A 27,684-nucleotide genomic window follows, 5' to 3' on the forward strand; every position below is an offset into this window, starting at 1 on the left:
GTAGAGCATGGTCCTTGAGCTTGAGGGCTTCATTGTTTGAAAGAAACTCCCTCTGTCCAGTGGCTTGAGGGTTATCGAAGGAACCCAAGCATGTGGCCTGAGGTTTCCCAGAACTTCTCCAACACTGGCAACGTGGCTCTTATGAGTACCAATGAGTATGTACTGCTCTCAATGAGAGGAGGAGGCCAGAGGGTGAAGAGGATGAGAAGGATGCTACCGGTCAAAAATAGACACACATGCCACTTCAAAAGTCAACCCAGGTGAGCTCTGGTGGCCTAGTGGCAAGAAGCTGCACTGCAATCCCAAAGGTCCATTGTTCGAATCTACCAGATGCTGTGCCGGAGAAGGAGGGACAATCTCCTCCTGTACCTGTCAGATCTGATTTGATGGTACACACACAAAAAAAAATAGTAATTTTTTTTTAAAAAAGTCAACCCAGCATGCTACCATTACAAGGGGAGAAAAAAATGTACCATTTCTCATTCATTTCACAAAAATGGAAGCTTGGAAGGAAGAAGAATTTGTGAATGGTGGAAGTTGGTTCAAATTTCTCTGCTCCAACTGGATCAACCCCACAGTTCACTTCTACCCCAAACACACAGCAAAGAGGAAAGATCAGAAGGGATTACACAGCATCACAGCTCCAGGATCTCAGAGCCCAGCCGTATGTGTTGAGACAGAGAGCAGAGCCTCTAAAAGACGTCCTCTCTCTGTAGGACATGTTGATGGGGCTGACGCTGGCAGGCTGGGCCAGAAACATCCTTCGAGGAGTCAGGGGTTCTGACACCCTCACCAGCAGGGAGTCACTGACCTGGGAAGCCATCATCGTCAAGGTCACCCAGGCTGGCGATGCTTTCCCCAAAGTGTGCGTTGTAGACACCATCCCCGGTCAGGGCCAGCTGCTCCTCGAGAGCTCCCTGGGAAACAGGATGAAGGGGGAAAAAAAGAGAAAACAAAACAAAAACAATACAGAACAAACCAAAAAACCAACAAAAAAGCGGAGCTCTGAATACTACCCTCCTAACACACACCCTTAACAGGAAACATCTGGACAGAATCCCAGGGTCCGGCTTCTCCCTCCTGGTGCAGAAATGAGCCTCCTTTCCCTGTGCTGCACCAGGGTCCCCAAAGGCCTCAGATGCCCTTCTGCGGGAAGGAGTCATGTCAGCGGGTCACCCTTGCCACAGTCCTCCAAACACAAACCAGCCTACCAACAGGCAGTTCAAACCCATCAGCTGCACCATGAGAAGAAGTTGTGGCCGTGCGCTTCCGTCAAGACTCACAGCCTTGAAAACCCTGTGGGAAGCTCTGTCCCAGAGGGTCACACTATGAGGAAGAATCAACCAACTTGATGGCAGTGAATTTGGTTTCGTTTTACGTATCATGTATACTTTTAAAGGTTGTCTGTAAATACCACTCTTGTCACAAAAGTTCACTTAGTGTTGCCTATTTGCTAAAAGTCTGGCAGAGCCTGGATTTATGCATTTAGCCATTTCTCTCTTGTTGGCACACTTACTTCTAGACTCTGGGAAGACTCTGCCTTCTCATTGGTCTCCTGACCCCCTCTGAGTGGCCATGCTCCCTGCCTGCCTGCCTCCACTCTCCTCTCAGCCGCAGTCTTTCTGATCCCCTCACAAACTGCCTAAAGCTCTGCCTCTGAGGGTCCTGAGGGTGCGGAACAAGGGGTGTCAGGATTCCAGCCCTCAGCCCACCACCAGTGCCCGCCTAGGTCCCTGCCTCCTCATATTAAACAAAGCAACACTGCTGTTCCACATCCCAGCACGCCAATGAGAGTCCCAAATCCTGACCACTATGGAATCCAGGCCGGTGATGTCGCAGGTATGTATGAGAAGAAAAAAAAAAAAATAACCAACAGTGCAAGTGGGCTCAGAGATGTTCATCAGTTACCTCCTGCCTGTCTGCCTGACCCCTTCAAGATGCTTCCGAGTCCGTGTATTCCATAAGAATACTTCCCAGCCTCTTATCTAGGGACAGAGACACTCCCAGAGAGGCAGTATAATCCACATTCTTTAGAGGGTCCACTCTGAAGCCAGTCTCCCTGGGTTCAAATCCAAGGCCCACCATTTCCTATCTGTGTGACATCAGACAGGTTTCTTAACCTCTCTGGGTCTAAAAAAGCAACGACTATTGATGCTATGTGCCCATCACACTGACATCATTCCTCAAAAGCAAAAGGACAGTCGCTGGTAAATAGAAACACTGCACAGTAATCATTACGTTGTCCTGATCTCATGTAACATTTCTTATCATTTTTCAGTCATGGAACTTCAGTCTTCTTGAAGATGGGAAGCTCATCTTTCCATGGTCCCAGAGCCATGGCCCCATGTGTGACACCCAGGGGAGCTGCCTGCTGGCCCTCTCCCACCCCACGCCCACACGGCCCACCCCTACTCACGTTTCCTCTGTTGATGTAGGTGGTGACCTGCCCCTCGTCCCTGATCTCAGAAAACATGGGGGCCCCCACCAGCAGGTCGGAGAGGCCGTCCGAGTTCAGGTCAACTGCGCATAAGGAGGAGCCGAAGTAAGAGCCCATCTGCAACCAAGCCGAGTCGCAACAAAGCGTTCAGTGTCCGCCCTGTCAAAGGAGGCCCCCTTCTCCTCCAGCCCACTGGCGCTACACACGTGTGCTCCCAAGCCCCCTCAGAGGCCGCGGGGGCGATGCTGCCCCGTAAGGCCAGACGCCTCGGCCAACCGTGAAATACCCCACATCCAGGGCCTCTGACTGCCACAGAGAACCCCCCAAGTCGATGTGGGGCCAGAATCAGTGGCTCAGAGAACCCCTCTCAAGCTGAAGAGAAGTCTCCAGGCCCCTCAGAAGCTGTTTTTAAAAATGTAAGCTGCTTGGGAGGAGACTGAGAAGGATGGGTTCAATAATGTATACTGCATTGAAACAGATGAGGGAGAGAACTGTTTAAGAGGGAAAATTATCAGGGATTTTTGACATGACAAAAGCAAAGGCTGTATAGTGGAGTGGACCTCGGGGGAGGGATTGTAAAACAATGAAAGAATTTTTCTTTTACTTTTCTAAGAGGGGAGTATACTTGGGGGGGGGGGGGGTTGGGAGGGGAGAAAAGTGCAACAATGAATGAATGGAAATCCAAAGTCTCTGTAAATTTTCATTGAAATAAATAATAAATTTTTTAAAAAAGAAAAAATAAAAATGTAAGGTCACGCTGCAAACATAGGTTATAACCATAATAAAAGTGCTTTGTACGTCAGATACTTGACAAGGTCAAGCAAGGTTGTACCGGAAATTTCACAGCACAACTTAGGCATGAAAAGAAAGGTTGCCATGGGAAATAGGGTACCCTTAAATAGCCACAACTGGTTAAAAAGGCATGAGATGGAATGACAGAAAAGGACACAATTCACAAGGTGGTTCCATGGCTAAGGGCACAGAGCAAGGTTATATTAGCCCCTCTTTTATCATAGTGTAACCCAGTGTCTATTACTTGAAATCAGGGCCTCAAACACAAGTTCCTGGGAAGATTCAGGCAGGTGAGGAATTAAGTGATGCTTGGCTTCAGTCTAAAAAGCAATAAGGAGTGGTAGAGACTGTGGCAAACTGGAGTTTACAGACCCAGCGAAAGGGGCACCACCAACTTCACTGCAGCCATTGCAACCAAGGAAACAGCTGACTCAGAACAGGCCTATCTTCCCATATTGTAGAAATGCAAAAAATCCAGAATTTCACTTGACTTGCCTGTTGCGTTTTGTTTTTTAATACCAACTTATTCATATTTTAAAAAATAATACTAAACAAAAAATACTGTTCAGGGCAAATAATAATCTGATAAACTCTATCCCTTCTAGACATTGGCAGTTTGCAAGCTCTGTTAAAAAAAAAAAAAGAGAAAAGAAAACTACAGACTATCCTTTTTAAGTAAATGTTTACTAATACAAGGGCTCTCTGGTATGATTTCCACAAACAAGCATTTTCTTTTACTGTCGGAGTTTGCTGGAAGCTGACCCAGGGGAGTCTGAGTGGAGTGGAGGATACTCCAGCTTATTTCCTGCAGCCCAAACTAGGGCAGGAGGACTTTGAAGTGGTCACTCAGAAGTCCTTCCCCAGCCACATGCCAAGGCCACCTGTGCTCGGCCACCGCCTACCCCTACCAGTCTCAAGGCAGAAGGGCTGCGGAATGTCCAGGATGAATTGTTACTGTGACGGGAAGGACAGACACCCCTAGTCAAGTCACACTTCAAGGGTGCTGCCAAACGCCCCACTGGTGCTTTAATAAAGGAAAAAGGTAAAAGGTAAGCCATGGGCAAGGTCTCAAAGGATGAAGTGACAGCCAGCTCTGTGGATCAGCCCCAGGGGAACAATCTGTTTCCTTCCTCCCACTAGATTATTTAACTTGGCACCTTCTTCAGTGTGAAATCAGAAATTGCTACACATGAAGTTTCCTCTCTAAGGTCTGATGTGCAAAGGCTTCACAAAGTCAAGTTGGTTGAATGAAAATGAAATGTGGCAACAACATGCTTTGAGGGTGAACATTCCTAGGACACAGCAACGCTATCAGCCTGGACCATGTGTCTGTACGTGTGCTATGTTGTACGTGTGTTGGTAAGCCCTCACGTGTTCTATATGATGTGCTGGAGACGATAAAGACCAGAACTGGCTTCTTTAGATTTATGAAGGTAAACCCACAACCCTCTGACTCAGTTCTTGCCCAAAGGCAGAAGTGGACCAGTGGTTTGCTGAGTTAGAATCTTCCTTTCTATGTGGCTCCAGACAGACAGGGAAAGGCAAAGGCATCCTTTGAAAGCTGGGGTCACATCCTTTCCTTAGGAGACAATAAATGGAGAAGTCAGAGAAGAGGGACTGGTTTCAAAATCTTCTCTCACTTCTTCTGGCAAAAAGCAGAATCAGATATACAAAGAAAGAGAGAAGCCTATGTCCAGATCCTAACGCTGGTGATGGTAGAAAAGCTGGTTAGATACCAGCAGAAGAAAGTAAAGGCCAGGGGACTCTGAGCGAGGGGAGAATGGAAAAGTGACCATTGAGAAGGTTAGGCAGGAAGTGGTCTAGAGAAAACTAAAAGTCAGGATGCTGTAGTGTTTAGACATAAGTTACCTGGGCCCTTCCGTCCCTTTCTCAGGAAGTCCCAGACACATCAATAAAGACATTCAAGCAAACACCTAGAACTCAATGGCATTAAGTCTTCAAAAAGTTTGGCCAAGTGGGTTCTCATGTCACCCACAGACACATTTGGCCATACTCTGGGCCCAAGTGTGTGGCTAGGAAAATTAACTATTCAAACTAGGGAGGGGGCCGATGAAAAGAAGAGAAAGCATAATTATAAAATTATTCATATGACTGGTTGCCACGCATACAGTGGCCTGTCCTGGGCACAATCAGCAGGAAGTGGAGAGAGGGAAGAGGAAAAAGGCGAGGAGACACAGCTACAACTTTTGCATTGAGATACACAGTAAACAGGGTGAACTGTTTGTGTGCTCACTTCAATTCACATTGACAAGAATTTTCTAACATTACACTCTCAAGCCCAGGTGCCTGCGAAGTGGGAGAGACAGGCAGGCCTTACACTAGACACACTCATTTATTCTTTTCTGAAGAAAGACCTCCAATATCAGGCTTAGCAGTAATCACACCCTACTTGTTCTTTGGAGCTCTTTAGCAGTGGTTTTTTTCTGGTTTATTTTCCTTTTCTTTTAATCACAACTGGCATGGAGCAATTTCTTTGCTAACTTTGGGTATGCTTGGAAAACATTTTCTGCAGAATCACCCACAGTCATTTTCCACTGTTACTGGCTTTGGGGCTTTGGAAATGTTAAGACAACACTGGCCAGAAAGCGTTCTCTGGGGAACAGAGGCCAATATCAGGAAAAGCTACACAGAACAAAAGCTTGGTGACGCATTTTCTTAAATGAAAAAAAAATTAAAAATTAAATGGTAATTCTGGTGGCACAGTTCATAAGGAGGTGCACCCAAAGGTGGAGCCTCTCTGGTGGGTGGTTCAAATCCACCAGCTACTCCGCTGGAGAAAGATGGGCAATCTCGTCCCATGCAATTTACAGACTCTAGTATTCCCCTGCAGGGTGAGCTATGAGTCACTTCTGACTCAAGGTCAACCAGTCAATGTCAATTCTACTCAATGCCAAGAGTAACAAGCTGGCAATTATATATACAACAGGTGTATGTTGTTATTGTTGTTATTAAGTGCCGTCGAGTTGCAGGCGACTCATAGCGACCCTATGAAAGAGAGTCCTCGACACTTGGGTGTCTTTCATCCTCTCTCCAGGTTCATAGGGTTTCCGGAGGCAAGCTATTACGGAATTGGATGCCATTCTGCCTTGCAAGCTTGTTTTAATCGGGGAGCTCCACCCCATTCTCACATCAGGTGTATACATCAAGGTAATAAGCTGATTTGTTTGTGAGTGGGACATCTGGACGTCAGAACACCGCTCACTATAAACAAGCCATGACCCCAGGCTAGTGCAAAGCAGCCTGGTCTAACCCACAACAGGAAGTGAACTGGAACCAAAACTCGGGAAGAAATAATCATTTCCCCCCCTTTTCTCAGACTTCATTAACTCATTTTTGTTGCTGTCCAGTTAGAACCAACTCTTAGCTTACCCGGCTGTCCAGTCGGTACCAACTCAGAGCTGACCCTCCAAAGGGTTTTCAGAAGCTATAAATTGCAAAGGAGATTATTCATCTTTTATTTGTGGAGCAGTGGGTAGATCTGAACCCTCTGCCTTTGGGTTGGCAGCAACTCCTTTACCCACTAGACCACCAGAGCTCTGGTCCTGGTAGATCAAATCACCTTCCAGCATTCTCATCTCTCCAGGAGTTTGCCCTCCCTAATTGCAGGCATCCTATGTGCCTTCTCAGAGCCCACTAAGACCTCCACAAAAACCAGCCTCGAAAGCTGTGTCAGCCCCCAAATCCTCTCACTAATCTCCCAGTGTGAACCTGTATCCATTCAGAAGTGTCAGCGTCAACCAAACAATCCTATGAATTCAAGCCACGCAAAGATGTATGGACTGCCCATCTAAGAAGAGAATTACTTATTCATCAAAAGAACTTCTAACTGACTTCATGTTAGGCAGCAACGATGATGGAGTGTAATGGAAACTCGCCCTTAACGGAGAGGGTGAGGGGCTGGGGGTGGGGACCACAGAGGCAGATAAGCCTTGCCCAGCACTCACTTCAGGGCTCCCTGAGAAACTCCTGGGAAGAATGGGGTGATTGTTTCGTTTCTCCATGTTTAGCAATCTTTCCCATAACAATAGCACTCAAGGGCCCAGGACAGGGGAGAAGTAGGGGACTAAGGAAAGAGGGACAGTGAGACCCGTCTGCCTGCAAGCTTCCTTTGAAAGACACGGCTTATAGGGGCAGATTTGCTATGTGAGTAACTTATACCCAGGCTCTCTGAAGTTACAGATGTTTATGGATATGGTGAGAGACAGATGGACAAAGTTTATGAGAGAAAGGCAGAGAGAGAGAGAGAGACAGGGAGTGACTTTGACAACAATGGCATGTAACTTGTGAAACTCTGTACTGTAGCCTGGCCAGGGACAAACTCCTCTGGCTACAGGATATCGCCTAAAACAAGCACGAATCTGCAGATTATATTCACTGCTGGGAAGATAAGAACCACCGGGTGCGAAAAAAAAAACATCAAATAAACACACACATTACGTACACTCTTGGGTCTCATTTTCTAAAAATAAAAAACTGTTTCCCATATAATCATATCTCTCAAGCAGAAAACAATAACTTAAGATCTCACCTTTTTACCAGAGGCCTGGAAAATCTTGATTAAAGTGCCCGATCTTCGGTCAGCTCTGAAGATATAAACCTATGGAAAGGGAAAGGGGACAATCTAGTTAGACGAAAACCATCGCCAAATATCTTTATCCGCATCCTACTGGGAATCCTGTCTATACAACAGACCAGGCACATGGCAAGTTTGCTTATGTGGGCTAGGGATCACAAAGAAGTGAAAGTAACTTTCATTTTTCCAACCCTGCCCAGAATCCTTTAGCCTGTGGCAGGAATCGTCTTCAATGTTCCTGGGCCACACACATTTTGGAAGCCACGATACACAGTAAGACCAGGAAGCTTCTAGACTGCAAGTAAAAAATTTAGCCCCTTGGATAAACTAATTCTTTTCTTTCTTGAAACAATGCTATCTGTATTTCTATTAATAAAGATTTCAACAGGTAGGACACAGTGAGTCTCTTCGATAACACAATTTCTCAGAATTTCAGAACCATGTGATCTGTGTATGTAATGGTGAGCTTAGTTTGGGAAATGACACGTTAAACAACATAAAATTCATGTCTTTACTATGAGACTTTTCAGAACCTTGAACACATACACCACAGATCTCCATTTACATAAGACTTCTGAAATTTACTCCAGTACAGAGTTCTTTCAAGTTGCATCATATGGGAACGAGGGTGGTGAACTTTCCCATGAGGTGAGGTAGCTGCCGTCTTAATGAGGATGTTTTGAGTCTGGACACAAGAAATGAATGACCATCATGATCCCGACGGCCAGAGGTCCATGCTGGGGTCCTTGGGAATCAAGTGTGCACCCGGCAGAGTTCCTGGGAACATGGGGTATCAACAGCTTCGTCAATTACAACCAGTTTTCTCAGTTCCTCTCACACAGCTCAAATGAAAGAAACATTCCCATGGCTCTTTTTATTAACTGGATGCAGACTTGCTCTGTCTGGCTCTGTCAGTTATAAACTCCATTCTTAGGACCTGACAAGGATAAGCCCCTCATGACAACCATCTGAAGAGAAAATAATGAAATTAGACAGGATTTTCTGCAATTAGTGAGAAAACAAGGCTGGTATTGTGAGCACTGATGTATCTACAGAGCTGTGAACGCGACTGGAAGTACTTTGACCATGTTGACATATTGTCTGTAGTTCCTGCCCAAGGCGACGCCATCCGTGCAGGGAAATCCACGCTTTTCCCTCCACTACACAGAAGAATTCACGTGATGAGAACGGATCCTCTTCCTTCTTGGCGCTATCAGAGTTCATCTGCATGTCTTCCCCTGCTCGGTGGCTGACTGAGATTGATCTAGTTTTGTTTTCAGTATTTCTCACAGCATCAGGGTCAGCAGGAGCAGAGAGAGCCTTGTGCTTCAGCAGCATAAACCACCACCAAGCCAACCTCAACTCACGGTTCACTAACAGTGTGTGATCGAACTTTGCGTCATAGTTCTACTTTCGTTGTTGTTGACTGTCATCAAATCGAGCACGACTCACAGCGACGCTATGAACAAAAGGCCTGACGCCTTTCTAAACCTATCGTCATTTATCAAAATTCAAAGTTTCCAGAGGCGTTAAACAACAATATTTAGGATGCCACTTCTGCTTCCAATATTGAGGGGTTTTAAAGGAAGTAGGTCATGAGACATTTCTTTTTAAAATAAAATGTTATTTTATTATCTTGTGTGTGTGTGTTCCGTCAAATTGGATCTGATTGGTACAGGAGGAGATTGCCCCTCCTTCTCCGGCAGAGCATCTGGTGGATTCGAACTGCATATCTCTGGGATTGCAGTACAGCTTTTTGCCACTAGGCCACCAGAGCTCCCGAGATATTTCAAGATGCCTCAGGTAGACTTGAACCTCCAGCCTTTTGATTCGCAGACAGATACATTAACTGCTTCAGAAACATGAGTGCTGCTGCTGCTGCTGTTGTTGTTCTATAGTCTCAAGTTGGAACTGACCCATAGCTGACCCTCCAGCAGGTATTCAGAGGTAGTAAATGGCACAGGAGGAGATTGTCCGTCTTTCTCCCATGGAGCAGCTGGTGGATTCGAACCACAAGTTTTCGGGTTGGCAGCACAGCTCTTTACCACTAGGTTACCAGAGCTCTGTACAAACATAGATTTGCTTATTTGCTGTTGATTTGGAACCAACCCATAGCTGACCCTCCAGCAGGTTTTCAGAGGCAATGAATTGCATAAAAGAAAACTGTCCAGCCTTCTCTGGGGCAGCTGGTGGGTTTGAACCGTGTGCCTTTGGGATTGCGATACAGTGTCTTACCACTAGGCCACCAGTGCTCCAGAAACATGGGTAACAAGTCACAGTGTCTGTGCAGGAGAATCCAGGGGACAGAGCCTCATGAGCACACCATAGTCAGGCCTAGTCAGCTACGTGGTTCCTCAGGCCTCATCAGAATGACATCCTGACTCAAGGCACCAATTAGTAGCGGTCTCAGACCACCACGGCCTACCCAGAATCCAGATTCCTCCTCGACAAGCCTCGGCCCTGTTAGGATCACCTTCGAGGACCCTCATCCAAAGGCCAGTCTTCTCTTTTAACCATCAGACAACCTGAGAGTTTTGTGGAAAATGCAAAATTCTTTACCCATTCAGCCAATTCAATTTAAATTTTCTGTAACCAACCAGTTTAGCTGGTCAGGGCTCTTCAGTCAGTCGAATCAACTGATGTCAAGTTGGAACAAATTCATAACTGACTCTAATGGATTTGCCAAGGCTTAAATCACACAGAGGGAGACAGCCTGTCTTTCTGCAGCAAAGCAGCGATAGATTTGAGGCATGATACTTTTGTGTGTTTTTTAAATTTTTATTGTATTATTTTTTACATGTACTGTCAAATAAGATCTGACTGGTACAGGAGGAGATTGCCCCCTCCTTCTCCAGCAGAGCATCTGGTGGATTTGAACTGCGTACCTCTGGGATTACAGTGGAGCGTCTTGCCACTAGGCCACCAGAGCTCCCTAAGGCATGATATTTTGACTATCTCTTAACAGACTACATCACTAGAGCTCCACTCAGGGCCCTTACCGGTCACAACTCCAGAGGGGACTTTAGTAATCCTAGATCCACTATGTCTGATCAGTACTTTAAGGGAAGAAATCCAGGCTCACAGAGTCCCAGGGCGAGCCTTTGGGTTAAAGCAACCTTGAGAATCCAGGGCTTCCTCTAAAACATTAGGGAAATAAATCCGAGATCCTAAACATAACATAAAGCCCTAAAGACTTGGGACTAGACCTGGCTCCATTAGGCAAATTACACTTGGAAATAAATTGGCAGGAAGGATTAGATATCATCCCTCAGTGGGGTCATGGACGTCAATCTTGAAAATCTCACACACACACACACACACACACAGAGTCAGCTATAGAAAAATCTGAGACGAAAATGTACAAAGAATAAAGAGGTCTGAGAGTAGAAGTATTCACATGCTGATTAAGCTGTCAAAGGAAACTCTTTGAAGTGGTTGGAAGGAGACAGTTAAAGAGACCGTCATTACTTCAGTTCTTACCTGCCAGCCACCCAGGAGAATACTCAGACCAGAGCAGGTTAACGAACCCTCCATTAGGAACAGTACCTTTCACCTTCTGGTCTGACTCATCCAATTCCATAGGTTTTTCCTCACCTTTCCAATGCCTTCGTCCTGTGGGGCACCTCCTACCACATCGGTGGCGGACGGGTGAGAGAAATGACCAGCCGTCACCGCATAGCCTGAACGGGATGAGAGGACACCGGGGACAGGGTTGAAAGAGAAGGGTGGGGAAGAAAATGATCCGTCAGTGCAAGAAATTTCTCACAAATGTCCCCCTATCCAGAGAGCTTTGTCCCAGTTATTCCTTAACCACGCAGTATCAGTAACAATGGCAGGTGTCTGTCTTCTCATGCTAAAGTGATCCATCTCTCAAAAGGCGTGTTCCCAACACATGAGCACAGGAAAGGGTGCTGGATGTCCTCTCTGAGACAGGTAAGGTCTCAGGCACTCTAAACCTGTCACCTGTTTTCAAGATACAGTTTTCATACAGAAACAAGTATACACATAAAGTATCGAGCTCGATGTCCGGGAACTCATGTCATCACCCTGTAACAATCATTCAGACAAAGACTGCTAATGTGAACAGATAACGCAAATTCCAGAAAGTTCCCTCACAGCCTTCTCCAGTCAATACCAACTCCAGGTAGTCACTTTTCTGATTTCTATCATTTTATCACATTTGTATCAATTAGGTTTGTGTATTCTTGAACTCCAGTCACGTCTACGGTCATACCACCCTGAACGCGTCTAAAACCCCAGTCAATATAACAGAGTCACTATGAGTCACAGGCAACTTAATGGTGCATAAAAACAATGCAACAATATTCACCCATGTTGTTGACTACATAAGTAGTCATCCATTGGTTTTAGTTTCGGTTTTTTTTGCTGATTAGTGCTCCACTGGATAAATATAGCAAAGTATCTTAATTTATTCTCCAGCTGTTGACCTCCACTGACACATGAAGTGCACTGGCCAGGAATCAAACCAGAGTCTCCTTCACAGAAGGCAAGAATTGCACCACTCAACTACCAATTTTCTCTTTCTCATCATGCAAAACTCAATAAACGTATTGTGGTTGAGTCAGAACCAATTCATAGCTGACACTCCAGGGGCTTTTAATCACGTGGGAGGAGACAGCCTCATCTTTCTCCCACGGGGTCATCGGTGGATCCAAACTGTCAGAAAATCATCATATTTTTGTCAGGAGAACAACCTTCTGTGGACGAGGCTACCAGAGCTCCCTTCTCATTTTCAGGGCTTGCTAAACTCAGCCCTGTTTCAAATCTGAATTACACAGCATCCAGGGCATGGATTAAAGAAAAGAGTCTTGTAATTGTCCTCTACAAAACAGACGAAAAGGCAGCTCTGTTCTTAAACAGAAATGGCTCTGTTCTGGAATCCTTTCTGAATGGCTCCTGAATTAAACTGTGTCCATCTACCTTCTGGAAGATTAAAAGGGTTGAAAACTCTTCTTAGTCTTTAATTAAACTTCAACATAGGTTGGCCTCCGTCATGATAATCTCTGCTTCCTTTTATTTCTATTTGTAACCAATTGTGTAACCAGGGAGCAGAAACTTCATCCTAAGCAAAGAGATGTTCCACAGATAGTCGGGACGCAACTGCGTTCACCTTGCATCTGACCTTGAGTAATTGCTGAAAAGAAGAAAATCAAGCATTTCCTTTCCTGGATGGTCAAGTGCTTAATTAAATGACACAAATGACGTGGTCTCTATAGATGCTGGAGAAGAGTACCATGGACGACTAGGAGAACAAACAGGTTTGTCCTGGAGAGGGTGAAGCCAGGCTGCTCCTTGGAGGCAAGGATGCTGAAGCTTCATCTGTGGACATGTTGCAAGGAGGGACCAATCCTTGGAGAGGAACGTCATTCTTGGAAGGGTGGAGGGACAGCGCAGGAGAGAAAGACCCTCGATGAGACAGACTGACTACGTGACTGGGGTAATGAAGGTAGGTATATAAGAGACAATAAGATTGGCACAGGATAGAGTAGGATATAGGGCTGTTGTATAAGGGGTCGCTATGAGTTACAAGCAACTCCATGGCACGTAACAACAACAATAACATACTCTACGCTAGGCAGCAATGATGGCCTAGTAGTAAGAAGCTGTCCTGCAATCCCAAAGGCACGTGGTTGGAATCCACCAGTTACTCTGCAGGATAAGGATGGGCCATCTCCTTCCGTGTGAGTTACTGTGTCTAAAAACAACTGGAGGGTCAGCTACAAGTCAGTTCCAAACTGATAATACATCGCATCTTCTGTGTTGGGTGCTAGAGGTGAAGGTGTCACGGTTAAAAGTGTCACTAATTGGTCAAACAACCCAGTCCATCAACAAACGAATGGATAGAGAAGCTCTAGTATAGTCACACAATGGAATACTGTGCAGCACTGAAAAACAAGGAACTCATGAAATATTACACAGAATGGATGACCATGGAGGACATTATGCAGAGTGAAATATCTCAGTCACAAAAGGACAAATGTTGCATAGGGCCACTGTTATAAAACGGGACTGACATTGGGTTTGAGGGAAGACAGAGAAGAAGGGGAGGAATGATGTATACTGCATTAAAACAGATGAGGGAGAGAACTGTTTAAAAGGGATATGTGATTAGGTATTATTGTCATGAGAGGAGTCCAGAGCAAAGCCTGCACAGTGGAGTGGACTTGGGGAGAGGGAATGCATAAGAATAAAAGAGTTTTACTTTTCAAAGAGAAAAGTGAACTGGGGGGAAGGGGGTGGGCAGGGAGAAAAGTGCAACAATGAATGACTGGGAGCCCTAAGTCTCTGTAAACTTTCAATAAAATTAATTTTTAAAACGTGTCACTAGTTGGAACAACAAATGAAAAAGCTAACAAGCTCTTTGTTCTGGCAGTGAAACAGTCATTCCTGAGCTTGGCAGCAATCTCTCTCCCGTTTCTCCCCTCCTCACCTGCAGCCTCCCCGAGGTACTCACCCAGGTACGTGTAACGCCGGTTCATGATCACTTCATCGTTGAGTTTGAAGTAAGTGTTGTCTGTGAGGTTCAGGACTTTGACCGTCCCAGCCCAATAAAATGACCCTGGCGCGCCCATCACCACCAGCTCCTATCAAATACAAATCCAAGTTAGAGGGGGACAAGCGGACACAGGGCCTGGGGTGTGTGCGATGAGTAGCACAGTACCATTCAGAATGCAATTAGTTACTTTACCAAGGACTTCTCTCAACTCAGCAATAATAATAATAATAAAGTACCACACTTGACCACATCCCATGGTAGTTCATAATCTACTGTGCAGATGGGAATCTTTGGACTAAAGACGTACAAGGTGGCAGACAAGTCACACACTAGGCCCTGTCCCCTCCACGGAGGAGGCTGCACATACTTCTACTAGGATCAAACAAGAACATGGAAAGCCTGTGACATTATCCTGAATCACAGAATTCCAGGGACCTCGGCTCATGAAAGGAGCGTGGTCACACTGTGAACTACAAAGTCAGTGGTTGGAGTCCACCGGTTGCTTCTTGAGAGAAAGATGTGGCAGTCGGCTTCTACAAAGACTGAGGCAACGGGTCACTGGTGTCGAAATTGATTAAGAGAAACCAAACTGCTAAATAAACCTTCATCAAAAATGCAATAAAAGATTTTTTAACTGTTCAAAAAGTAAATAAAAATTTGTCAAAATGGCAGAGTTTGTATATGTGTGTGTGCACGTGTGTGTGTGTGTGTGTGTGTGTATTCCTCTGTGAGGTGGATTGATTCAGTGACTGGGATAATCGGGGGATGGGAGTGTCAGAGACAGTGAGATTGGCACAGGACAGAGCAGAGTTTAGAGCTGTTGTACATAGGGTCACTATGAGTCTCAGATGACTCGATGGCACATAACAACAACAACAACATATATTTCTCACTCTGGTGGCCTTGTTGCAAGAAGCTGCACTATAATCCCAAAGGCACACAGTTCAAGGCCACCAGTTCCGTGAGAGAAGGATGGGCAGTCTCCTCCTGTGCGATTAACTGCCTCTGAAAACCTGCTGCAGGGTCAACTATGAGCTGGTTCCAACTCTGCGGTACAACCACAACAACATACAAATATATAGAGCTCTGGTGGATTAGTGATAAGGAGCTGTGCTGCGGACCCAAAGGCACGAGGTTCAAATCCATCAACCACTCTGCAGGAGAAAGATGGACAATCTCCTTCCAAATGATTTGCTACTTCGGAAAACCCTCTGCAGAGTCAACTATGAATTGTTTCTTACTTGACAGTACACAGCAACAACTACACACACAGAGTCACAATTTTTTAAAAAAACTTATATAAGAGAAAAGCAAGAAAATCCTCTCCAGTCCTCAGTTAAAACCCTCTTCTAAGGAACTGTTTTAAAGCATGAATTACTGAACACCAGCGCCCACTATCCACACAGAAGAACAGAACCTAGCGACTCTAAAGGCCCAACTAAGGGAAGAAAATAGACCAGAAAGTGAAGGGGCCCCAGGAAGCACAATACTATCTCTAGAAAGAAACACAAGAATAATAAAATGCAGCACGTTTTCCACATACAGCTTAGAGGCAATGACCCTGCATCTTCAACAGGTCCAACAGCATGTCGATGCTACAAGAACATCTAGTGACCAGTGCTGTTGGCCATTCTAAGCGCTTAATACGACTCAAATGTCCAACAAATCAGCCTGGGCTACGGCACAGTCAGGGTCACAAGAAGATGAAAACTAACTGGGCTAATCAAAGGCTGGAAAAAAATTAAACATCTAACAATTGGATCTGTAGATTATGATCCATTCATTCAAAAGAATTCCATGTAACATAGAAAATACTGCAGAGAGGGGGTGGGCAGAGGAAAAATGCAATCATGAATGAATGAATGAAAAATCCAAAGTCTCTGTAAATCTTCATTAAAATGAATAATAATTAAAAAAATACTGCAGAAGAATAGCTAACTGCATTGACAGAGTCATAATCTGTTATTGAATGAAAAGTACAGTATCAAACAACATGTTGTCTATGACCATGTTTTGTAACATAAAAGTATGTGTAAATATACAGACACCAGGTATACAGGTGTGCCTTAAATGTCTATTTTTGTCCCTTACTGGGTGACAGAATTATGGGAACCTCTTCTTTTTGGTTATCTGTATTTCCTAAAGTACACTGAAATATAATAACAAAAGTAATTTTTTTTAAAAAAGCCAAAATCAGTTATTTTTCATTCAACCAATATTTACTGAGTGCTGCCAACCCAAAAGTGATACCTTTCGGGCAAGTTCAAATCCAGCAGAAACGCCCCAGGAGAAAGATGGGCAATCTCCTATTATGAGGGTCACAGCCTCCCAAAAAATCCACAGGAAGGCCAGGTCTAAGCCGGTTCCAACTTGATGGCAAAGAACTTGAGGATTTTATTACTACAGATTCAAGTTAATGCCAGACATAAAAGTAAATAAATCCCTTTGGAGGGCATTGTCAGTGTTAAAAGATCAGGGAGGTGATGTTTTAGGGCGACAAAAAAAATCACACCTCCAAAGGAGTTCATATGAATATAAACCCGGGCAATGGCCAAGGATGACAGAAGAATGGATGTCTTTGAGCTGTGGTGCTGGAGAAGAGTTTTGAACATCCCATGGACTTCCAAGAGTACTACCAGGTCTGTCCTAGAGAGGGTGAAACCAGACTGCTCCTTGGAGGCAAGAATTTTTGAAGTTCTTTCTCACCTACTTTGGGCAGGTAGCCAGGAGGGGCCAGTCTTTGGAGAGGGATATCATGCTTGGAAGGATTGAGGGACAGCACAGGAAAGTAAGACACCAGATGAGTGAATTAATTGATACAGTAACTGAGGAAATGAGGGTAGGTGTGTCAGAGACAATGAGATTGGCTCAGGACAGAGCAGGGTTCAGAGCTATAGAGCACAGGGTCACTATGAGTCGTAAGCAACTCAACGGCGCATAACAACACTACTTAAGCTTGCTCGAAGTCCCTCTACTAAGCACAGCCCCCCAGTGCAGGTGCAGGCCACCTGGGCTTACTAGAGACCACAGGCACTGTCTAGGTCATGACTCTGATGGTCATACACAGCAAGTTTCCCAGTGGCCGCAGAGACCCCACTCCCACCCCTGCGACATTTCAGAAGCTGGTCTTTCTAGGCAAAGCTGGGTTCCTATACTCTCATCAACTGTGCTTTCTGTCCCTAGATGCTAGGTCCTGTCACCAGAATTCTGAGGTTCTAATGACAATCCATAAAGTCACAGCAGAATTCCCAGGGCACAAGTGCCAGCCAAAGGCAAAAACAAGAGAAAATGAGGTTGATGGGGCAGAGAGAATACGAGAGAGAGAGAGAGCAAGAATGCAAAGGCTGCAGTGATGGGTCAATGTCATGAACAATACACACCCTGTGGTCAGCCTGGGAACGAGAGGAGGGTGGGTGCTGACGAGCGGTGAACTTTAAGGCTCTGAGACTCTAATCCCTGTGAAAGGGGCTGCTGGTGACAAGCCAGGCATTCTAAAAGGCATCTATCTTCTGGTTTTATAAAAATGACCACTTCTAGGAAGCTGCACTGCAATCCCAGAGGTACATGGTTCAAATCCATCAGATGCTCTGCTGGAGAAGGAGGGACAATCTCCTCCTGTACCAGTCAGATTCGATTTGACGGTACACACACAAAAATAATAAAATAAAATAAAAAAGATGGACCACTTCCTGCACCCAGGAGTCATCAAGGCAAAGTAGAGCTGTGCATTAATTCTTTCCTCTTATACACGTCTCTTCTAGGTCAAGGATGGCGTGAGCTCTAGCAGGGTGTGAGGCAGGCACATGATCATTCGGTCAAAGCAAAGGAATTTTTCCGGGCCTTGAACTTGGAATCTGTAAACAGTGTCCAAACACACAGGGCACCAACCAACATAAAGAGCGATGGTCTCCACAGCACTTACACGCACAGTACAGAGCCTTCTCCCCCTGCCGTGTTCCATAAGCCAAGCCTGTGAGCACCCAGCGGTCTTTCAAGGCTCTCTGGGACACAGGGAAGCTGACAGGGTGCATTCGGATGACCTAATCTTTTCATCGTTGTTTGCCACCATTGGGCCAGCCCTAAATCCATGGCAACTCCAGCTGCATGAAGCAGAGCTCCTTCCGTAGCAAGCCACCAGTGTGGGCCTCTTCCTGACATGCCTGTATTAGCACTGTCTCCAGGGACTGCGGGGTGTCTGGGTGTGCCTGAGAGGAGTGAAGGGCTTTTCACTCTGCAAGCTGGCATGAGTAACTGGGCCAGAAATCTGCAACAGAAGACTGTGTGGGTCACACTTGCACCCAAATGGACACAACAGTTGTTGACTCTCCACAGCTGGACCCAATTAGCCCACAGACATCAAAACAAAGCTCTTAAACGAATGCTCTACATAGACCAGGAACAAAGTCTTCTCTTGCTGTGAACTATCTACTCCTCTGCTATCTCGGTCTACACAAAACATAAAGTTCCCAGGAAACTCAATGACGGACTGAAACTCATGTGGAGTCCATAACTGAAAGGACTTCGATAACCCCAGGGTCAGCGGCCTACAGGTCAAACAGGCACTGCGGGTCAGAATACTTCAGGGCAGCATGGTCATGTCCGGAAGGCCACAGAAGTCTGACCCCCTCGGGAAGCGGCTGCCTGTCCTGGGAGGGGAGCTGAGGACTCACAGCCAAGACAAGGCCTGAGTGATGAGGTAGGCAGGCGGGCAGCAAGGGGGAGCAGGGCCAGCCTGACCCCACCAACCGCATTTCCTGCCCAGTCTCAAATAGCTGGAGCTCCAGAAACGAGGGAGGCAAAGAGTTCAAAGAACTCCTGTCTATGAGGTTCAGGAGCCTGGGAAATGAAGTGGGGGTCAAACCCCAGAATCCCCAGGCATCAGAGGATGGAGTAGCCATCGCGGGGCTGCCTTCCCACCCCGTCCACCACCTCTCTCCTGTCCCCCTGCACGTCCCATTCCTGCCTCAGTTTGTTGTGAGCCCGGCAAGCACTTAGGGCCCCCTCACCTCCAGGCATCCTGAGCTTTGCACACCCACCTGGGTTTTCCATCCACACCCCTTTCCTTCCTGCCTCTCCTGCCAAACCCACCTCCTCCCACTCAGACCAAAGTAGCCACCTCTTACATGGAACTCCGAGCACGTGAAATCTCCTCAGAGTGTTGCCGCCAATGGCCAAATCTGAGCTTTTTACTCAACCTGAGTCCTAGCCCACACATGAATACATGAATGAATACACATTTATTATTATTATTATTATTATTATTATTATTATTTTATGCTGATTTACTTACAAAGTTCATCTACACTGTCTTTCACACCAGATCTTTCCCCTTTCCTTTACCCACCCCTCCCTCCACCCATCAAATTGTGCCACCCCATGATTAAGCACCCCCATCCTCACCCCACTGCTTCTCCCCTATCACCGCTCTGCTCCCCCCAATCCTCACCCCATTGCTCCCCTCTCCCCTCCTTGGATCCTTGTACTCATTCTATAATAATGGTCTTATACAGTATTTGTCTTTATGAGACTGAGTTACTTCACTTAGTATATTCAAATATCTTCTAATAACATCTTTCTACACAGAAGGTGGTTGTAATGATGATAATGGGGTGGTGGATAATGATAGTGGAGATGCGAGCCATAAAAGAGGTGGTGGCCGTACTGGAGGTGGTAGTGGTGGTGATGGTGGAGGTGGTAATGGAGATGGTGGTGGTAACGGAGGTGGTAATAATGGAGGTAGTGGCAATGGATGGTAGTAATGGAGGAGGTGGTAACAGAGATGGTAGAAATGGCATTGGTGGTAATAGATGGTGGTAATGGAGGTGATGGTTACAGAGGTGTTGGTAACAGAGGTGGTGGTTACAGAGGTGTTGGTAATGGAGGTGTTGGTGATGGAGGTGGTGGTGGTAATAGAGATGTTGGTGGTAATGGAGGTGATGTTGGTAATGGAGGTGGTGGTGGTAACAGGGGTGTTAGTAATAGAGGTGATGGTTACAGAGGTGGTGGTAACGGGGGTGTTGGTAATGGAGGTGGTGTTGGTAATGGAGGTGTTGGTAATGCAGGTGGTGGTTACTGAGGTGTTGGTAACGGAGGTGGTGGTGGTAACGGGGGTGTTGGTAATGCAGGTGGTGGTTACTGAGGTGTTGGTAATGGAGGTGGTGGTGGTAACAGGGGTGTTGGTAATGGAGGTGGTGGTGGTAATGGAGGTGGTGTTGGTAACGGAGGTGGTGGTGGTAACGGGGGTGTTGGTAATGCAGGTGGTGGTGGTAACGGGGGTGTTGGTAATGGAGGTGGTGGTGGTAATGGGGGTGTTGGTAATGGAGGTGGTGGTGGTAACGGGGGTGTTGGTAATGGAGGTGGTGGTGGTAACGGGGGTGTTGGTAACGGAGGTGGTGGTGGTAACAGGGGTGTTGGTAATGGAGGTAGTGGTGGTAACGGGGGTGTTGGTAACGGAGGTGGTGGTGGTAATGGGGGTGTTGATAATGGAGGTGGTGGTGGTAACGGGGGTGTTGGTAACGGAGGTGGTGGTGGTAACGGGGGTGTTGGTAATGCAGGTGGTGGTTACAGAGGTGTTGGTAATGGCGGTGGTGTTGGTAATAGAGGTGGTGGTTACAGAGATGTTGGTAATGGAGGTGGTGGTGGTAATGGGGGTGCTGGTAATAGAGGTGATGGTTACAGAGGTGTTGGTAATGGAGGTGGTGTTGGTAATGGAGGTGTTGGTAATGCAGGTGGTGGTTACAGAGGTGTTGGTAATGGAGGTGGTGGTGGTAACGCGGGTGTTGGTAATGGAGGTGGTGGTGGTAACGGGGGTGTTGGTAATGGAGGTGGTGGTAGTAATGGAAGTGGTGGTGCTAGATGGACGTGGCGGTGGAAGTGACAGTCATGAAGGTGGCCGTACCAATTATGGGGATGGTAATGGTGGTGGAGATGGCAGCCACGATGGAGGTGGTGGCAGCAGTGTTGGTAAGCTGGGGTGATAATGGTATGAGGGTGGCAGTGATAGTGGCAGCAGTGTTTATGGAGGTGGTGGTGAATGTGACGAAGGAAACTGGCGTTGGTGCTGGTGTTGGTGTTTACTCCAGAGTCAGAACCGACCCGAGCTGACCCTCCAGCAGGTTTTCAGAGGCAGTTAATTGCCTGGGAGGAGAGTGCCCATCCTTCTCCCACAGAGCGGCTGGTGGATTCAATCCACGTATCTTTGGGATTGCAGCGCAGCTTGTTACCACGAGGCCAGCAGAGCTCCCTCATGAAGGGGACAGTAACAGCAAAAGGCTTCATATCTGAGATGTGTTTGGGAGGATAAAATGACAGGTATGCAGATGAATTAGAGGTAAGAAGAAGGTGTTTGGGGTATTTGTCTTTTAACATTTCCCCTGAGTAACTAGATGGCGAGGCATTCCACTTACAAGGTCTAGCAGTGAACTCTGCCCAGGACAGACAGGGTCATAAAAATGTTTGAGAAATGGAGTGTGGGGTTGGTAAAAAGGGTAAACAGAAGATTAACATCAAACAACAGTCCCTAAAAGTCCACTACAAGCCCAAGAACATGCTACTTCTGCATTAGGCACAGATGCTTTCAGCCGATGGGTCTCTAAGTTTGAGAAAAGGGAAGGTTTGGATATATGTAAACTCAGGTCTCTCCACCAAGCAAGGATCTGAAGTTAAAATTATCTAAGGATATAGACACTTTCTATAGATCATTTGATACTGTTTACTCACATACCTTTTCATCAATTCCTTCCACGAGTCTCAAAAAAATCTCTACGTCACACTGATTCCTACAGAAATTATCAAAATGAGGGGGCAGGGTACCCTCCCAATTAGCCGCCCCTCCCAGCCCCCCGTGCAGTGGTCTCTGGCCAGCTGGTCCCTCACCAGATTCACAGACCCTCCCCTGGCTGTGAGAGCCAGAATCTTCTCATTCACTGTGCACGTTTCCGCGACACCAAAGTTCCATCTCAAGGGGTCACCATATCATAACAATCAAGGAAACTAACACCAACGAAACAACAAAAAGGTCCCAAGAGCCAGCACCCACCTCAGTGAAGAAGCCCGAGATCCCAGCCTGGCAGGAGCCGTGTTCCTCACCATATTTCTTCTTGTACTCTGGATGCAGAAGGAAGGGAAGAGGAAGAAAACAGACTTGTCAATTAGTGCGAGTCAGTCCTGTGTGGAGTCCACGGGGGCCCTGAGGTGAGCCTGCCCCTTCCATGCACTGCTGCAGGCTGTGCCCAGGTAGACCTTCCAGGATGGGGCCCAGAGGCAAAGTCTCAGCCATTCACCAGAGCTTCAGATTCTACCCTCGGGAGCCACTAAGGAGCAAGTGGCCTGGAAAACTTCCTCAGCTCATGCCGGGAGAAAGAGGGATGGCTACCTTCGTATGTGAGGGCTGGAGACAATCACTTCACCTATTACAGAAAGGATGCAGACCCCAAAGAGGTCCAGGGAGCTGAAAACATGACCTATAAGTGAAATGCTGTGGCCATAACAGTATAGAGTCGCCTGGTAAAAAGACCCAAACCCATTACTGTGGAGTCAACTGCGGTTCCTCATACAAGACAGAGCAGAACTGGAGGGTTTCCAAGACTGTTGTCTTAAAGAAACTGACTTCCACATCCTTCTTCCAAGGAGCAGGAAGTGGGTTTGAACTGCTGACTTTCTGGTTAGCAGTCAAATGCCTTCCCCATTATGACACCAGGGATCCTGGAAGACCAGTCAATACACACTCAAATACATACTCAGTGCAGCTGGAGGCACCATGCTTCCTGCTATTCCACCAAACTGCACTGAAACAGATGAGGGAGCGAACTGTTTAAAAGGGACATATGAATGGGTATTCTTGTCCTACAGAAGTCCAGAGTGAAGGCTGCATCGTGGAGTGGATGGGGTGGGGGTGGGGGGATTGCATAACAATAAAAGAGTTTTTCTTTTTCTTTTCAAGGAGAAGAGTGAATTGGGGGGAGGGGTGGGCAGGGAGAAAAGTGAAGCAATGAATAACTGGAAATCCAAAGTCTCTGTAAACTTTCATTAAAATTAATAAAAAATAAAAACTGAGAGGTAGGAACCAACTGGATCTGCTGCAGCTCAACACAGACACTGTGTCTCGGGTCTTGCCCTCAATCTTCTTCGTCTGGAAGGAAAATGGGCTGGTATCTCTGGGCCAAGAGGAAACAAATCAAGTAGATCTTTCTCTTCACTACTCCCTCAGCTCTCAACCCTCCTACCTGGCAAAGCCCCTTGCTGCTGTTGAAGTTGGCAGTGTAGAACAGGAGGAAATTCTGCTAAGTGTTTACCATGTTCCAGGCACTGGCTTGGCAGCTTCCATTTACCTTTACGTAACTGACCTTCTCCCTTCTCCCCACCTCCCTGAACAGGTATCTATCTTCCCCAGCAGGTAGGCTCAGAGAGGTTAAGCAAGCAGTCCCAGACAGCGTGTGCATGGCAACGCTGGGATTCGACCCAAGCTCTGACTCAGCCTCTCGTGTTCTTCCATTATCTCGCTGGCCCATCAAAGGCTCTGCAGCCCAGGAAAGGGGCCAGCCGTCTGAAATCACCGCCTGGGCCAAGACAAGAGACCGACCAGCATCCAGCTCAGGTGACTCGAATTAATTGCAAGGAGAATGCACACCCTTTGGCACTGGTTCTTGGCAGCATCTGGGCACTGTCAGGCTGAGGCCACCCAACAAAATAACCCAGTGACCCCGGGTCTTGGCCTGCCTCTCCCACCACTGAAGGCAGTATGATTATTTTTGAAACACAAAATAAATAATACAGAAGAGCAGGGAAGTAGTGATTGCAACATCATCCCACTTCCTGCTGCTTAGAGTGTCTACTTGAGGCGAAAAGGGGGAAGGAAAGGACTCTGGGGAAACACGCAGAGTAATTCAGCTTCTAACAACGCTCACCGCAGAGCCTGGTAACATTTTCCAGTAAGTGGCCATTAACTGACTGCTAAATTACAACGGAATGTCAATTGAGTTACTCCTCTTCCCTGGGAGGGCTGGATCCGCCCCTCCTGCCCGGCCGTGTTGTTATAAGGAGAACTCACAGGCCTGCCAGACCCCAACTTCTTGAAACGAAACTCATTTCTTCTGTACAAACCCATGCCCCAGTGAATGGAGCGAGTGCAGAACAGCACATAAACACTGCATCAAATAGCACAAAGAAAAGAACCATCAGAATGCCTCAACCTGGACACATAGTTATATTAAATATTAAACCTGGAAGGTTCTAAAAAAACACAAAACCAAGCAACATACTTGGAACCAATCCTAGCCTATTTGTTAATCACTCATTTTTAACTGTTGGGGAGAAAAAAAAACAGATTTACAAACCAAAAGCTGTATGAAATTACAATGCAGAACATACCACTTCCGCCTCATAAATGAATGATGGAAATAGGAATCGTATGTGGATCCTTTTATTTTTATTGGATCTTGCACTGTTTAAAGGCAAATGGTCTCAAGATATCTTTGTGGTAGGGAGTCTAAAGGTTATAGCTATAGCAAACGCAATGCTTTTCTCTCCTTCACCCCTTAATGTGCTGGGGTACCTGCTAGAAGCATGACCAGGGGCTGTTTTGATCCAGTGCCCACTCCTGTCCCCAGAATAAAACACTACAAGAAGCAGCTCTTCCCAGCACCTCTTCTCTGCTGTTCAGAGGTACTGCCAACAGACCAGGCCCTGTATTTATAGGCTGGGAACACCACCATCCAGGGTCCGAGGGCCAGGGATACGCATGGAAGGAAGGCATGTTCTACAGACTGTGCAGCTTCTGAAACCCCAGGGTCTATCTGTATCTTCCTCAGATGTCACTGAGTCACTGAGCAGGGCTTCAAACACTGTGGGACCCATGTGGTGCTGACACTCACTGACAGATGACAGGTCATGTTCTGATCTCTCAAGAACATCTGCAATTCTGTGACCCGCTCCTTTAAACCAGAATTCTCCGCATCCTGCCATCATCCTCATAACATTTCATGTGGGGGCAGTTATGGGTCTCGGCAATGCTAGAAAACTTCAACTGGCATCACCAGATTCCACAATTCCACAGCGCCAAGCCTTCCTAAAGCCTTCCTCCACATCTCCATCCAGGTGAAAACAAATTACACACTCACCTCACCACTAAGACCTTTACTTATCAAAGAACTTCTCCAGGACAAAGATGTGGCATCTCAGTAACTGGAACAGCACCTAGGCATGTATTGCATTCTGTATGTGCTTTAGACCATGTGTTGAAGGAACATGTATACACACGCACACACCTGAGTCCCAGTTAGGGTCAGAGGAGAAGGATCAGGTATGTTCCTCTCAGCGCTAAGTCCATGAACTCCTCAGCCTCTTCCCTGTGGCCCTTCACCTGCCTGATCTTCCACTCTCACCTCCTGCTTTGCTCTTACCTTCCAGGCTTTCTCCACTCCATCCCACCCTCCTTGAAAAGAAGCTGTGTTCTGGGTACCAGGAATCCTGATTTCTAGACCTGGTGACACCACCGACCACAGGAGATGGTGGTGGATAGGAGCAGAACAGAGCAAACAGCCAAAGGATGAGAGGAGACATCTCATTTTTTCCTGGGTTTTCCAAACCCAGCATGGGCTGATTCCACCACAGGCATCCCTTCCTTAGCTGGCTTCATCAGGAAGAGCTGGGAAGGAAATTCAGATCCAATTACTCAATCCCTGCCCATCCACCAGCATGTGCCCTCCATGACTGGCCTTGGAGATGTGAGGAACCACAGATGGGACCATCACCCCAGGAGACCCAGACCTAGCAGGCTTGAGCACACGAAGCCGCTATGGCCATGTTCAAGTCCATCCCTCCTGACACAAAGCACTCTTCTTCTGAAGGCGGAGTCTGTGAAAACTAACGTAAGCTCCCGTCATAGAAACACATCCAAGTCATTCCTGATCATCTACCTGTACAGTGTCACGGTGCAAGCCAGGGACTCCCCACCCCGAGCTCTGTGCCCAGCCAAGCCTGTCCCTTTATACTCTGATTAACGTCATTGTGCAGGCTGATTGCTTGGAAAGGGGCATCATGCTTGGAAGGGTGAAGGGTCAGAGGATGAGAAGACAACTCTCAATGTGATGGACGGACACAGCACCTGCAGCAATGGGCTCACGTGTGTCAGAGACGATGAGGACAGCACAGGACAGGGCAGGGTGGTTCACAGGGTCACTAGGAGTCGGACTCGACAGCACCTAACAACAACAACAACAACAACTGGACACTTAATGCTCCAAAACAACTGAGAAAGTATCTGAAAAACACTTTGTAATGTGACAGGGCTGCATAACTGGGGTACTGACTGCCACCTCAAGGGGTTGCTGTGACCTCTGGGGCCTGGGTCACGGGGACTTCTGGGAGCGGTAGTTAGTGACCACATGCCAGCCACAGCGCACTTCACTCTTGGGTACTCCTTCTGTGGGCCAGTGACGCCATTATTATTTTATCTTCTTTCTTCAAAAATCGATCAATCCTGATAAATTGGATTCCATGAGCTGGAGCTAAGACAGCAGGAAAGCCTGCACCATGAAGCTGTGTGGAGAGGGAATCAGCCGAGGGGAACGGGTGCCCCACACACAGCGTCCATGGGAAACCAGTCACACGCCATCTGCCATTGAAAAGTCCAGGAAGTACAGGGTGGAGGGGCCCAGGGTGAGGCCTCCAGGCTCCTGTATCCCCAGGAAAAACTTTTCCTGAACAGACACAAAGCCTGTTGGGGCCCCTGGGCTGTCTGTTCCTGGGCATGTCCACGCAGCGTCTAAATTAAATTCCCCAAGGTGTCTCCCCCCCCCCCCCGAAGAACTGCCGCATGCTAGCTTTCTCTCCACCACAGCAGGGCAAAGCATCTACCCACCTAAGAGAGGTAGAGGAGAACTGGGCTTGCATGAGAGCAGCCCACAGATGCTGTAATAAATCTAACACTGGTGGACTGGGGGGAAATTAGTCCACACACACAAAAAAGTGTTGGTTGAGTAAGGGAACCTACAAATTGAATAGAGGAGCTGGGAAGGGGCTGGAAAAGGCTGTCTTCCTGCAGTGGGTGGGTTTGAATTAGGCGGCCTGCGTCACAGACTTTAATGCATTAAGCCATGTGGTTCCTCCATCCTATAAACGGCAGTATTTTCGTTGGTTGGGCTGCTGGTTTTACTAAACCCTGTCTAAACAGAAGGCCATTCAGGAGAGGAAACAATACTAGTTTCCAAATGTTCACAATCCGCAATTCAAGGCATGGAGCCTCCACTAATGAGATTTAATTCATTCAAGAAGACTGCAGATGGGGTGGGTCACTTCCTGCACCCTTCAGAAAACGCTGCAGTGGATGAAACCACCGACAGAAAG

At 46.8% G+C, this 27,684-nt stretch overlaps 1 protein-coding gene across 1 annotated transcript in view; it reads right to left on the bottom strand.

The window, feature by feature from the left end:
- Positions 1-27,684, bottom strand: part of ITGA9 (integrin, alpha 9) — a 341,099-nt gene that overhangs the window by 286,551 nt on the left and 26,864 nt on the right. The window contains exons 5-10 of the mRNA XM_006890656.1: positions 22,379-22,446; positions 14,299-14,428; positions 11,418-11,503; positions 7,779-7,847; positions 2,417-2,554; positions 812-917 (exon numbers count right to left, since the gene is read on the bottom strand). Coding sequence (XP_006890718.1) covers positions 812-917; positions 2,417-2,554; positions 7,779-7,847; positions 11,418-11,503; positions 14,299-14,428; positions 22,379-22,446 — 597 coding nt within the window. The remainder of the gene's footprint in view (positions 1-811; positions 918-2,416; positions 2,555-7,778; positions 7,848-11,417; positions 11,504-14,298; positions 14,429-22,378; positions 22,447-27,684) is intronic.

This window comes from Elephantulus edwardii, unplaced genomic scaffold (assembly GCF_000299155.1).
Source record: "Elephantulus edwardii isolate Elephantulus edwardi_28Jun2011 unplaced genomic scaffold, EleEdw1.0 scaffold00091, whole genome shotgun sequence".
NCBI classification, from domain to species: domain Eukaryota; kingdom Metazoa; phylum Chordata; class Mammalia; order Macroscelidea; family Macroscelididae; genus Elephantulus; species Elephantulus edwardii.